The sequence below is a fragment of the Otolemur garnettii genome, unplaced genomic scaffold (assembly GCF_000181295.1).
Source record: "Otolemur garnettii isolate 467f Iridium unplaced genomic scaffold, OtoGar3 scaffold00053, whole genome shotgun sequence".
Classification (NCBI taxonomy): domain Eukaryota; kingdom Metazoa; phylum Chordata; class Mammalia; order Primates; family Galagidae; genus Otolemur; species Otolemur garnettii.
The window spans coordinates 11,073,956-11,089,595 of NW_003852448.1; the positions used below are offsets into that span (position 1 = coordinate 11,073,956).

The following is a 15,640-nucleotide window of genomic DNA, read 5'->3' on the forward strand; positions in this document are numbered from 1 at the left end:
TAAAAGTTACTAAACATGAAAAAAAAATCAGCTCTTGTAAAAAGAAAACAGAGAAGTTATTTTTTTCTTTTCTCTTTTTTACTGTGCCCCTTTTCCTGATAAGTGTTGGTAGGTTACTCATAAAGGCAGTGTCACACAGGCTCTGAGGACAGTGCACTGGGTTCTGACGGGGCCTCACAGTAGCTTGACCTGGGGAAGCTGGTAAGTCCTCCGGGTCTCTGTTTTCTCACCTATGAAATGGGGAAGATTTCAGGACCTACTTTATCAGGTGGCTCAACAATGATGTGAATTTGGTACGTGCAGGGAATTGATACACTTCCTGGCAGCTGCGGAGCATAAATGTCATCTGTTATCATTCTTGATCAAGACGATATCGCATGACAATTTTCAGTTTTTGTTGACTCCAAAGCCATTGTGGAAAGGAAGTAGTATGTAGTATTTAACAACATGGAAAATTTATTCGTTATCCTTTAAATTAAGGTAAAAACATTCAGAAATACATGTATGTGTATATATATGTACATGTAAAACATTGGCCTAGTTTTGAAATAAGATTTCCAAAGCAACAGAAGTGAGATAAGAGTAAATGATTGTTAAAGTAGAATCCCAAACCTTTACCACGGTTTACTAAGTTAACTCTGATGTTAACATGCTGGGAACATATTCTACGGATGGTTGTTTATATTTTTTTTTAATTTTTTTTCCTTCAGTGACAAGGTCTTGCTCTGTCACCCAGGCCTGCATGTAAATCCTCAGCAACCTTGAACTCCTGGGCTCACACCATCCTCCAGCCTCAAGCTTCTGAGTAACGGGGACTACATGCTGAGACTATATGTAGGCACGTGCAATCATACCTGGCTAATTTTTTAAAATTTTATCTCTAAAGAGGACTTTCTGCTGTGTTGCCCAGGCTGTTCTCAAATTCCTGGTAAAGCAATTGTCCCATCTTGACCTCCCAAAGCACTGATATCATCGGCATGAAACACCATTCCTGACCCTTACTCTGCTATTTTGTCTAATTAAGTATTGCTTTCTTTGGTCAGTCAAAAGTAAATGCTATAAAACATAACATAATTTCATTATAGCCTAATGGAAATGAGAGAGAGACACAATGGACTGCCCCATTAAGTCCTTCCTTCCCTTTTTTTGACATTTATTATGCTAATGACCCCTGTATCATCTTATGCTTTCTAAAGCTTTTGTAGATCACCTTTCTTCACTTATGGTGAAAAAATCAAATGTCGATGCGCGATGGTGATAGTGTGTGTGTGCATGTGGGTTTCATGTGTAAAAGGGGAGTGGAAGAAAGAAAGAGAAGGAACAATAGGAACTAGTCTAAGTTAAGGTGACCAGATGTCCTGCTTTTGGCAGGACAGTCCTGATTTTTAACAATTTGTCCCGTGTGTCCTGTGGTGTTTTAAAAATGTCCCGATATTTGGAAAGAATGCATGACAAGCTAGGGAACAGCGGGAGAATGGGAAGGGTATATACAGTTTTTGGCTGCTGAAAAGGTTAATGTAACTCCACTTGGGAATAAAGAGGTTAATGTAACTCCATTTGGGAATGAAGAGGTTAATGTAACTCCACTTGGGAATAAAGAGGTTAATGTAACTCCACTTGGGAATAAAGAGGTTAATGTAACTCCATTTGGAAATGAAAAGGCTAATGTAAACTCCCTACTCCCCTCCTGGGCAAGGTATCAGAAGGAGACTGGCTCCCTCCCTTGCTTCTAGGCAAGGACGATAGCTCAGAAGGAGCCAAACTGTCTGGAACAAACAAATAGCCCCCTCCTCTCTAGAGTAAGGTGACCAGACATCCCACTTTTGGTGGGACAGTCCCGATTTTTAACAATTTGTCCTGCATCCTACAGTGTTTTAAAAAAGCCCTGATTTTTGGAAAGAATGTACTACAAGCTAGGGAACACTGGAGAACAGGAAGGGAATATACGGTTTTCGGCTGCCATGTGGCTATTTCGCCATGATATGCATTTTATATCACTTTTGTTAATTTTATAATGTTAAACTTTGATAATAACAAATAATTGTTGAGAACTGATTATCGAGAACTGCTTATCAAAGTTTGCATTGTTGTCAGGCCCCACCCCTCCAGGCCCTGTTCCCTCCCAATGGTCACCTTAGTCTAAGTGAAGAGGCCACACTGAGTTCCATTACTTTTAATATTTACCCTGGGAGATGGAGCAAAAGGCAGACATGCCTGATATTTAGGGAACTGCATTAAAAAGCGACAGTAGACATTTGAGTGAATATATTTCCCTGGTTGTCATAAATTCTAGGCAGTCAATAAAACTTTGTAAGTAAACTGCTTTCCAGCAAAAAGGCAATGAAATTTTTTTGTGAGGTCATATAATCAGTTACTTGTTTCAGAGCAGTAATGTCATTCCCCTATAAACCATAGTTGATTTTAAAAGGTTATTCTACATGTTTCAGTTGGGGAAGAAAAAGACGTTTGAAAAAATATACACTTTTATATGATTTGATGGCTCTGTCTTGTGCACGTGTGGGAAGGCACTTACTTTACAATAATCCTTAAACTTTGTTCCTATCTCCCCATCACGCCTTTGTTTCTTCTACTGAGACTTGCTTTAAAAATATTTTCAGGCTATTTACCAGTAGGTAGTATAAATATCTAAAGCTATATCGTCAAAATATTTTTATGAAAGTATTTTCTGGGCTCATATCTGTAATCCTTCTCTCTGGGAGGCTGAGGCGTGAGGATCCCTTGAGTTAAGGAGTTTGAGACTAGCCTGAGCAAGAGTGAGACCACATTTCTACTAAAAATATAAAATAAAATAGCAGGGCATGTGGTAGGTGCCTGTAGTCCCAACTATTTGGGAGGGTAGGGAACAAAGATCACTTGAACTCAGGAAGTTGAGGTTGCTGTGAGCTAGCTTGATGCCATGGCATTCTGGCCTGGGCAACAGAGTGAGGCTCTATCTCAAAATGAAGAAATAAATAAAGTATATTCTGACTTACAGAACAGTGAAAGTGACCTTTTTGTCACATACTCAACAATGCTCATAGCATTTTAAAATCTACTTACATGAGAAAATTAATATTTTATCATTTTTAGTATATTTATGTTCTAACTGGCATGGTTGAATATTTGCTATTTATAGAATACTTGTATTTTATATTTTTTCTTTTATATCCTATGTCTATATTTTTGCTTAACATTTAAGTGTTACTCTGTCATAGTATAATTTCTTATTAATGAGTTACATTGAATCTCAATATTTGAAACTTGCATTGGTCAGGTTTTGCATGCTTTTAAATGGTATAATTATAATACAAAAATGACAGTTTGTCTTAAGTGACTCAGAATTTTCGTGTGACTTTTCTTCTTTCTTTTTTTCTTACTGAAGCTACCATTTCTATTAGATCAAATTTTGAATATAAAAAAATTTTAAAGGATGTATCTTTAAAATGAACTATTATTACTGATAAAAAACTAACAGAAATTGCATTTTTTAAGTATAATACTATTTTTTTTTTGTCCTTGTTTGTTTGGTTTTTTTTGAGACAGTGTCTCACTCTACCCAGTGTCACCCTGGGTAGAGTGCTGTGGTGTCACAGCTCACAGCAACCTCAAACTCTTGGGCTCAAGCGATTCTCTTGCCTCAGCCTCCCAAGTACCTGGGACTACAGGTGCCCACCACAATCCAGGCTACTTTTAGAGATGGGGTCTTGCTCTTGCTCAGGCTGGTCTTGAACCCATGAGCTCAAGAAATCCACCCGCTTCTTCCTGGGATTACAGGCATGAGCCACTATGCCTGGCCCAGAATACTGTTTTTTACAGTAATATAATTTAACACATGAGATACAAGCCATAGTCAGGAATGTTTGGAGCACTCTAATTGCTAATTGACAAAGATGTCTAACAGCTTGGAAGTTTTAGGCAAGCAAAATAAAAGGCAAATAAATGTCTCTGCTTGAATTGTAAGTTTGAATGCTAGTGCCCATGTAGTGGTTTTTCTCTTTTGCTTTTAGTAAATCCTGGCTACAACATCAACATCCAAGCACATATTAGGATTGTGTCTGTGAATGCAAAAACCCTAAACCAAACAGTAACTGCCTAGAGTTCTTCTCCAGACATTTTATTTCTCTGCTTCCTTCCTTTCCAGTTGACTATATTCAAAATACTTATTTCCATATCTTTCATTTTGTTTTTAACCTGAAAAAGTGTCAACAAAACTCTTGTCCTCCCTGGTCCACTGAGAGTAAATAATAACTTTCGTGCTATGGAAGCCCAATACAAAGCCTATACTCATCTCTCAACTTTCATCTTTCATGACGTGTTAGATAAATTTAGCACAGGAGATAACCCTTCTGTCTCCCTGGTCTGTTTGATTCTTTTTTCTTCCTACTCCCTGTCTACCTCTCAGCCTTCACTTCCACACCCACTTCCCTCCGTCTTACACACGCGACTCCGTGATAGAAAGCTTTGCTCAGGTATTGAATAAGCAACCTTAATAAACATGTCCAAACGCATCTCTAGAATTCCTCCTAAAGTTTCCTAGATTTCTGAAAATGGCATAATGTCCATTTGGTGCTCAAATCCAAATGCTAGGAATTGTTCTTTCTTTCTACCTTTTTCTCCTCAGGCTGTATGTAGTGTGTCACAAGCATGCTGAATGTACCACTAAAATAATTTCTCTGCTACACCCATTTCCTGGCATTTCCACTGAAACCCTCTTCATGTGAGCCAGTTCTTCTCTCTCAGCAGAACTCCACAAAAGTCCTGCCTTGAGTCTCAGGGCCACACAAGACATTCTTTTTATAGCAGTCTCAGTGTACTTTGAAAATAAGACCCTAGTACTACATACTATCTGGTTGAGAAGGCTTCCAGTAGCTTCCTGTTCTTAAAATAACATCTAAATCCTTTACTATACTCTGAGGACACCCCAGGATTTAGACGATTTCCATTTCCTGGATTTCATTTTCTATGTTAATAACTCACTACATTTAACCAGCCTCCTTGCTGGCCTGCACCAACCCTGTCTTCTGTGATCCTTTCTTATGAAACCCTCTCCCTCTTCATGCTTTTGTGACTAGTTTCTCTTTATCACTCAGATCTGACCTCGAATATTTCACCCTCACAGAGAACTTTCCTCACTACATTCCAATATTGGCCCCACAGCCTCTGAAAGAGCTCCATGCCTCTAAAAGGACAGATCTTAGAATAATTACTATGTGAAGCCACTTGGTCCTTTTTTGTTGTTGTAAAATAACAGTAGATGATGTATTGCCTGATCCCTCTCCTACATCATAAATTTCATGAGTTTAAAGACATTATCTCTGTTCCCTTTTGTGCCCCCAAGGCTAACACAGAGCCTTATAGAATACAGGCATTTGATAAACATTTTTTGAAAGAATGGGTATATCAGTGTATACAAACCAGTATGGATTCAGAATGAGCTGGTGACATAATATGAACCTTTTTATAATTTACCATTCTTTCCATTTACCGAGGTCCCCATTTCCTTAATGGTTACACGAGTCAGAACATACCTAAGTTTAAACTGAGGACCAGCTTGGCTTTCTTCAGTTCCAGGGTGATGTAATCCCCTTGCTGGCCTTCTCCGTGTAAGATCACCCCTTCGCTTTCAGAGGTTTTAAATTTCAGGGCGATGACATCCTTCAGGGTTTTCATCTTCTTGTTTCTGAATCTATATGGTAACACAACGTGGCCGTCAAAGTTGATAACATCCGCCCCTGAAGGGAGAAAAGGAACAACACTTCAGTCCGTGCACGTAACCATCCACTTCCAAGAGGGGTCTACCTGGAAGCGTAAGAATTAAAGAGATGTTTTTGCTGAGAAAGTTACTGTAGGCCCAGGTTCTCATTTTATTTCTTTTGATCTGCAGTGTTTTGAAAAGGAGATTTTATAGGAATGATCATAAAAGCCTCGATCAGTGTAAAATTTTACTTTGTGATGTCAGTAACATGAACTCAATTAACGTGTTACATGCTTCAAATTCTAATTTGGTCATCTGGACTTTAGTCCAAAAAGTAAATAATAATTAAGACAAATTTTTATTATCCCTAACAGATGGTAAGATTCAGTGTTTTCTTCTTTAATAAGGACAATTCTTCACAATTTGTAAGTGGGCATTTTATTCAAGAATTGCTGTTTTTGGACTCAAGAATGAAGACACTCATGGAATATTCATTTTTCTTTCTAGTGGTTTTTATATTTTACTACCATTTTAGTAAACTATATTGTAGTGTTCAGAGTTTTTAGTCTACTGGACCCTAAAAAAAACTTCCTAAAACTTCTTAAATATTATGAGTGTGTCAAATCCCTTATTAGCTCTTTCTTTTGAAATAGAGAATTGGGCACCAATGTTTTGACTACATCGAACACAGATAACCTCACTTATCCATATATGAATTAGAAGAATAAATGTGTAGCCTGTACTATGAGTCTAGCAATTCTAGTTGTAATTTAAATGATTACATTAAAATAATAAGTATGCAGACTTTTTAAAAGTATGGAAAATTTCATCATTGTTATAAGAAATAGGTGGCTGTGAGGATTAGTTTCATAACTGCTACTTATTCACATCATGAGATATTATTTTTTATGTATTGCTGGTCCATAGGTTCCCAAATTCATGGAACGGTTCAAAGATACACAATAAACACATTGTTCAAACACTGAGTTCAAATAAGAGCTTCATTGCCATCATCCGAACTTGGTCATTAACAATATTTTCAAAATTCCATCTCTGTTAGCTTTTTAAATAGAAGAAAATGTAGCACAGTAGATAGCCCTAATTACTTTAGAATTAAAATCCTGGACACAGCCAGCCTCTGTTGCGGGCAAGGTCTGGCTAAAGAACTCCGCAGGGAGGCATCAGAGAAAAATGATAGCAAGTTTAAAGCCTATCAGAGAAACGTTTTTTTGTTTCATGTCCTGGTTCTCTTGTGCTTCCTTCCTTCCATCACCACAGGGGACACTTTGGTCGGCCTTGTAAGTAGAGCGTACCACCAGATAAATAAATCTCCGACATGGGAAAGGCGGTCGACGGGAGAAATGCGACAACCCCCTCCACTCTTTTTGCAGACTACCTACCGTTCGATGTTTTTATTTTACCTAATTCTAACATTGAGTCATGAATATATTTATTTCAAACACAACTTAAACTTAGGTCTAAGCTTTCCTTTTGAATCATCAATGGCTTTCACATGCTTTAATGATATTTGTCTTTCTAGCTCAAATACTTACGTTCTCAAATATTTCTGGACAGTGGACAATGTTGAATTACAAGAAATTAATAAAAACTATAAGCATTAAGTTTTAATTTCTATAACCCGATCTTTATTGCCCATAAAAAGACTTTCGTAATCAACAGAATTCTGTTCTCTAAGACTGTGAATCATAGAAGTTTATTTTAATGTGAAGGAAAAAAAAAATCAACCATTAAATTTTGGCTTCTGCTAACACTGCAAAGTCAATTAGACTTTAGCTTAATCATCTGTGCTTTCACAGCTGAATTCCAATGGCAATATCTTTATCATCTGTGATGAGAAATAAAGGAGAGAAAAAATGGAATCTGATTTTCAGATCTCAGGTTGAATTTATAATCCAGCAGTTGGGAGAAATATTTTTGTCTTAAAAAGTAAATGAAAAACAGAAGAAGAGAGGCAATTCTGGACTCTAGAAAGAAGTTTTTCAATTTAATACCAGGGATAGGTGAATAATAGAGACATCATGGTTTTCTATATATAGTGTCATATATATTATATATATATATTTTTTATGTCAATATATGTAAATTGACAAAATATTGACAAAAATATTTTAAAAATATTTCTCATTTATCTTTCAGAAAGTAAATGTTCTCTGAGCTTGGCTAGAGGAAAGAATTCACTGTTCCTATATTTCTCCAAAATTGAAACCTGAACCAGTTCCAGGTTCAGCACAGTGACTTAGGCAAATATTAATTTCTTCTTGCCTTACATTTAGAACAATGAGAAAATGTGACAAAAGGTTGAGGATAGTTTCTTTTTCTTTGCAACAGTGCTGCTCTTGATGGCTCTGGGTAGAGTGTCATGGTGCCATAGCTCACAGCAACCTCAAACTCTTGGGCTTGAGCAATCCTCTTGCCTCAGCCTCCCAAGTAGCTGGCACTATAGGTGTGTACCACCACTATGCCTGGCCAGTTTTTCTGTTTTTACTAGAGATGTGCTCTCTCTCTTGCTTAGGCTGGGCTTGAACTTGTGAGCTCATGCAATTCACCTGCCTCGGCCTCTCAGGGTACCACAGTACTAGGATTACAGGCATCAACCACCACACCTGGCCTATTTCTTTAGACAGTCCTAACATATTAATGAAGACAGGAAAGAAAGTTATCCATGTAGAAAAGTCTCATTTTCCAAATGTAAGTTGTCAGCCATCAGGTGGGAAACTGATAACATGATCTGTAAGCCAGATCTACTTCCTAAATGAATATTGTCTTTCTACAAATGACAATATATATGTTCCCAGTATATCAGCACGTTTTCTAGTAGATTTGAGCATGAAAGTGGCTTGAAAATTACAAAATTCTTAGAAATGGTCTATGACATATAATTTACACTTAAACAATATTATAAACTTATCTTTATAGAGTCTAGGATATTGTATAATGATGTAAGTACCATCCATCAGAGTTTGGTTCTACTTCTTACAAAAATGCATTTAAATTTCTGTAGACATCTAATAATGCATTGTGCTTATTTAGGGACAAGCCACATTTTTCTTCTAATGTCCTGATTGCTTATCACTCCCTGGAATTAAGTTTTCTATGCAGTGATTAAATATGTATGCTTGAACTGTTTGAGCAATCTGAACAACAATAATGGCTAGTCAAAAAGTGAATGCAAAATCACAGTGTTTCCACAATTTTGTTTCTAACAATAACTCAGAGAACTGGTAATATGCCCAGTTCATCAAATCGTCATGGTAGAAAGGGTTTTTCTAAAAAAAAGTACTGTTATTTGGTCTTTACTTTCTACATTTGAACAATTTGGAGAAGAGTTTACCACCTAAAGATTTTATTATTTTAAAATATATCTTTGTTATATATTTTAGGACAATTGTGTTTATTTTAAAAGAAGCTAAATAATACAGATATACAGACAGTGTAAAGTTGTATCACAACCACAAGAGATCATCAGTATTATTGGGTAATAGATTGGTACATACCCTAGATTTTATACATTTATCTACTCATCTATCCATCAATCTAACACAGGGGTCCCCAAACTTTTTAAACAGGGGGCCAGTTCACTGTCCCTCAGACTACTGGAGGGCTGAACTGTGGGCCCTGGGATGAGTTGGCTGCTAAGCAGGACAGGCAGTGACGGCAAAAACACACGGTGGACCAGATAAATGTGGCCCGCCGGCCATAGTTTGAGGATGCCTGATCTAACATATGAAACAATTCAAATAGTATATAATACATAAATGCATACACACATAATATATATATAACAAGAGGAAAAGAGAGAGAGATGGGAGACAAGAGAGAGTAGAGAGAGGAGAATTTTATTTCATTTTGTCATGGTCCAAAACATATAGCAATAGTTTGAGTTTTGTATGTTCGAGTTGATTAATATATTTTATTGATATTCATGCACCAAGGTCTTTATAAAACTGAAAAGTAGAGGGCAGCACGTGCTGCTCAGTGGGTGGGGTGCAGGCCCCATATACCAAGTGTGGTAGGTTTGACTCTGGCCCTGGCCAAACTGCAACAACAACAAAAACCAGCCAGGCATTGTGGTGAGCACCTGTAGTCCCAGCTACTCAGGAGGCTGAGGCAAGACAATCAATCGCCTAAGCCCAGGAGTTGGAGGTTGCTGTGAGCTGTGACGCCACAGAACTCTAGTGAGGGTGATAAAGTGAGACTCTATCTCTAAAAAAAAGAAAAAAAAGTGAAAAGTAGAACCTCCACACTTGCCCACCTCCTTAAGCTGATCTAATTTTCCTAGACTGGACATGGACTACCTGGATGTGTCAGTACAGCAGGCCTCATTCCTATGTTGACCACCTCTGTATGTTGACCAGTTTGTCACAGTCCTTTATGTGGTCAACTTACAAAGGTTCTACTACAACTTGAAACTATAATGTATCTTATTTGGAAAGACAAAAAGCATTTGAATATAGCACACCAAGAAATATGTAAGAATTACTTTAAATACCTTATTTTTTTCATAAAAAATGTTTCACTTACTTGTAGGAGATCTGAGAAAAAAAAGAGAAGGTTTAAAAATCCTGAAGGGGCATAATTTCATTTTTCTGAAGTAACCAGTAAAGATATACCATTTATGATCACTAAAATTTCATACAGAATGTTTACGTACACACATAGACACAGGGAGGGATGACCCTGTACACAGTTTTATGTTTTGTTTTTGTTACTGAACAATTTTTTTTAACCTCATTTCACATTCTTTTTTTTTCCAGAACAGGATTTTGGTTAGCTACAAATCAACCATCGTTTGGATGCCCAATTCTTTCATAAGAATTTGTGGTTTCAATTTTGTTTTTAAAATCGACTTTTTACTTGAAAATGATTTTAGATTTGGAGAAAAGTTGAAAGATAGTTGGAAAGACAGCATCTCATACGCCCTTCATGCAGCTTCTTCTAATGTTAGCATTTCACCAAATGGGGTAGATTTGTCAAAACTCAGAAATTAAGTAAAGTGTTCTTAACAAAAATGCAGGTTTTTTGATTTCCCCAGGTTTTTAAGAATGCTTTGTTAGTATTGTTGTTGAAAGGATTCTGCCCAGGCTCTCACACATTTAGTTATCCTGTCTCTCTGATCTCCTCTAACCCATGACTGTTTCTATGTCTCTCTTTGTCTTTCATAATTTGACAACTTCCAAAGACAGCTGATGAGGTGTTTTGTAAAATCTTCACAAGTTGGATTTGTCTAAGATTTTCCTACAACTGCACTGGTATTATTGATGTTTGGGGAAGAATACCACAAAATTGTGGTGTTATCTACCTGAAATATATATAATTTTTATTTGAAAATTATACTTCAGTGAAGTTGGAAAGAAATATAATAATAGGACTTTCAATCTGAGAAAAAACGAAAGCAATAATAAAGATATCTTTTAAAGACAAGATGTAAAGACACTCACAATTATATGTATGTGTAATGTTTACAAATTTAAAATGAAATTAGTGAAGATTTACATTAACATGTACATTAACACGTTAGTATGGAATCTAATATTATATAAACTATGCATATAGTGGCAAAATCACTTCAAGAGTTTAAATTTATCTCTGAAATTAAAGTGGAAGCATACCAGAGTATGACATTTACTTGGTTATGTGAATTTTGCACAAATGTAAATGTACATATTGGCTTTTTAAGTCACATAATATTTTTGATACATTGGCCATTCCTGTAAAATAATGTGACTGCCATCTTCACCTTCTCTCTACTCACCTGTTTTTTCCTTTTTCATAGCATTTTCCTAACCTGACATATTGGTATGTTTCCATCTCTTTAGCAAATCTGCTCTGAGATGGTTTCATTCTAGAGCTCAGTACTGAAAACAGTGCCTTGGACAATGGTCAGCATCCATTAGTATCTGTTCAGTGACTGAACATTGTCACTCACATTTCCATTAATTGGTTTAAAGTATAATAAAATCCATTTTATGCTTTTTAATTAAAAATTAGAATGACTAAATTAGAAGAAATCATGGGAATATCTCTGATCTACCTTGGTGCCACAAAATAAATATACCCAAGATATCAATTGTCAAAAAAAAATAGTATTAGGCTACTGTTGGGTGGTTGTGGTGATAGGTAAGAATTTACTCCGTTATTCCTGGAGCAGACACAAATTCTGGTGGTGCCTACCTATCTCACTCTGTCTGTATGTTGTTTGATCGATTCCTTTCTTCTATCCCATTGCCGTCTTTTTAAAAAATGTACATGAGGGAGAGGGGAAGGGAGGGGGGTGGGTCGATAGAGGGAGGGTTGGTAGGGGGACCACACCTGTGGAGCATATTGCAAATACAAGTTGGATTTATCAGGTGTAGAGCACAAATGGCTTAATCCTGTAATTGGGTAAAAGTGGTGAAGGCTATGTTGATTAGTAGGATGTAAGCACTCCAATTTGTACAAATAATCAACACATTGAACCCATCATGGCATAAATGTATTTATGATCTATGTACAGCTAAACAAACCTAAAAGCAAAGTTATAACTACAACACAAACAAACAAAAAAACCCAGATAGATTCCAAAATATGATATAGCTAATTTAGACTAATAGTAGCACATTGGCCTTCTTCAGCTCCTTTAAAAAATAAATCAAGATATATTTAAAATAACTGAAGGAGTGGAATTGGAATGTTCCTAACATGAAGACATGATAAAGGTTTGAGGTGATGGATACGCCACTTACTTTGATTTGATTAATATACATCACATGCTTGTATCAAACATCACATGGCCCCATAAATATACGTGAGTATTATGTAATCATAATAACTAAAAATAAAAAAATTAAAAAAATTTATTTTTTTGCAGTTCTGGCCAGGGTCAGTTTTGAACCCGCCACCCCTGGTACATGGGGCCAGTGACCACATGTCCTTGAGCCACAGGTGCTGCCCAAAAAATTAAAATAATTTTTTAAAAATTATTTTTTTAGAGGTAATCTCTTAAAACTTAATTCTACTCTGGAAAAATAAAACAACAGTTTCAAAGGCTCTTCTTGCAGAAAGTCCAGCATCTGACATTTTGTGCAATATTTCTCCTTAAAATACGGAGCTTTGTCCCTAAGTGTATGATATTTCATAGTACTACAACAATGCCAGAAAAGTCTGATTTCATTTTGCAAAAAATATAGACTTCAGTATCCAATTGCCAGAAGACTGACATGCAGGGACGTTCCACAGGCATGTCTAACTCCACCTTCCAACACGAGAATTCTCTGCCTGAGCCTCACTGCTTCCGCTCTCAAATCCATTATCACGTCACGCAAGCTAGACATCTGGGACATTCTTCGATGCCTCCTTTTCTTGCCCATCTACATGTAGCCAGTTCCAATGCTGTGAAATTTAGGGTTTCTATTTTTTCTAAACTCATAGCTTAGTTTTATGTGCACGGCTGCCAGGCTGCCATCACCTCTGTCTGTTGTATCAACATTGTTGAATAAATCGTTTCTGTTCCCCAGTCTTCTTTCCTTTAAATCTATCCATCAATCAGAAGTAAGAAAGACCTTTCCAAACTAAATGCTTTTTGCCAAAAAGACCCAAATCTAGTCTCTTCAATGTGGCTATAACTACTTCAGTGGTATAGTGCCCTTTTAGCCTAATTTTTTTCTCTTTGCTCTAGTAATGGTGAACGGATGGAATTCCTTGTCAACAGCACCTAGTGCCTTTTTTCCTCATGCTATGCTCACTTTCTTTAATGAAAGATTTTGTTTTTTTTAAACTAATTCAATGCAGGCATCTTCCAAGCCTCAGATAAGGAACCTTCCCCATGTGAAGTTGCCTTTGCCTGCCGGACCAACGCACCTTGGATACTTTGCTCGAGTCATCCTCCTGTTAGGTTGAACTTAACTTTCTATGGGTCTGATTTCACTGTGGTCTTCAGCCCCTCTAAGGCACAGACTTTGGATTGTTCTATTTTGTCTTCCTGGCACAATAAATACTTACTAAACTGATCTAAAGATATTCGTGTTTGAGGAAAGGCAAAAGGAGAATTCTGTGTTCTCATTTCCCCTCAAAGCCATACCTGGTGCGACGCAGTTTACTTTCCAAGAATACAGGCTTAATACTTTATGTATTCACATGCATTTGGATAAGCATTACAATGCGGGTTTCTGATGTGAATAAACAGTTTAAAATACAAAATTCTTATTATACTCACAATGGAGTATATATTTGTTTAGAAGTCAAAAGCTAAAACATTTAACTCCAATAAATACAAAATATATAATCTCCTTTTAATTGAATGCATTTATGAAAAACTTGCCTATTGTGAGATCGAAGTTAAGTTCTATATCTGATAAAAGGGAGATGATGAGCAATTTCTGAAAATTATCATAAAATCTATCTGTAGGAAATTCATGGGGAAGCAATAATTCCTATTTTTATAAATCAAAAAGTCAAACAAATTAGACTTGCCTTGTCTGTGATAATATTGCAGTTTATTGAAAAGAGCTCTTTAGCTTTTGACCATACAAAATCTATTTTTTTTGGGGGGGGGGGAAGGCTACCTAGAATTACAATCCTAAGTAAATGTTACACAGATGAAAAAATAACTGGACATCAAAAACCTCCTCAGAATGTCTTCTGATTTAAATTATTCCTAGAATTTATTTCAGATATGTTTTAAAATCATTATTCAGGTAACTAGCTCTACTGAAAACATCATATTCAGAATTGGAATTCAAATTTCAGCACTGTGTAGGCTAAAGGATGTCAATTTGGTTGCAAGGGAAGTGAGATAACTTTTCTTTAAGCACAGTTTTTATAGTAATTTACATAACATTGAGGAAAAATCAGCGATCCCTATTAGTAATGGAGGGGGATGGATATGGGCAGGCATTGTCCCCTTGGGTCATTTGTGGAGGGTTTTAACCAACTTTTACTTTCCCTATTCTGACACTTTGATGTCTAGGACCTCGCTGACTCTGAAGGGACTGCCCCTTCCAGAGTTAGCCAATTTCTAGAGATAGTTAACAAGTTGTCCACAGATATAACTTTCTAAACATAAAATAACCCATCCAGAGTCCACACATCACTACCTCCTTTATCTAGCTCCACTCAGAGACAAGATCCACCTGTCCTAATCAGCCCAGGGTCAGCTACCACTCAGCAGGAATAGCCCCTACGGGCACAGTCACTGAAATGGTTCAAGCTAGCAACAGCTAAGCTGCCTACCCTGCCTCGCCCACTTCTTCCCATAAAGCTACAATAAAGGCTCTTTTTAAAAATTATTATTATTAAATCATAGCTATGTGCATTAATGCAATTATGGGGTACAATGTGCTGGTTTTATATACATTTTGAAATACTTTCATCAAACTGGTTAACATAGCCTTCACCTCATTTTCTTAGTTACTGTGTTAAGACATTTATATTCTACACTGAGTAGATTTGATATGTACCCTTGTAAAATGCACCATAAGTGTGGTCCCACCAATTACCCTCCCTCCACCCATCCTCCCTCTCCTTTTCCCTCCCCCTCCTCTTTCCCCTTCATCTGGGCTGTAGTTGGGTTATAGCATTCCTATGGGAGTGTGGGTGCTTATAAACTGGTTTCATACTAGGGCTGAGTATATTGGATACTTTTTCTTCCATTCTTGAGATACTTTGCTAAGAAGAATATGTTCCAGCTCCATCCAAGTAAACATAAAAGAGGTAAAGACTCCATCTTTTTTAAGGCTGCATGATATTCCATGGTGTACATAAACCACAATTTATTAATCCATTTGTGGGTTGATAGGCACTTGGGCTTCTTCTGCAACTTAGAAATTATGAACTGAACTGCAATAAACATTCTGATGAAAATCTATTTGTTATAAAGTGATTTTTGGTCTTAATATATATCTAGTAGAGGGATTGTAGGATTGAATGACAGGTCTATTTTTAGATCCG

At 36.7% G+C, this 15,640-nt stretch overlaps 1 protein-coding gene across 2 annotated transcripts in view; it reads right to left on the reverse strand.

Annotated features, from left to right (window-relative positions):
- The window catches only part of CNTNAP2 (contactin associated protein like 2), a 1,940,687-nt gene that overhangs the window by 1,098,467 nt on the left and 826,580 nt on the right, over positions 1 to 15,640 (reverse strand). For both annotated transcript variants that reach the window (XM_012806491.1, XM_012806492.1), the window contains one exon: positions 5,529 to 5,732. In XM_012806491.1, the coding sequence (XP_012661945.1) occupies positions 5,529 to 5,732 (204 nt within the window). The remainder of the gene's footprint in view (positions 1 to 5,528; positions 5,733 to 15,640) is intronic.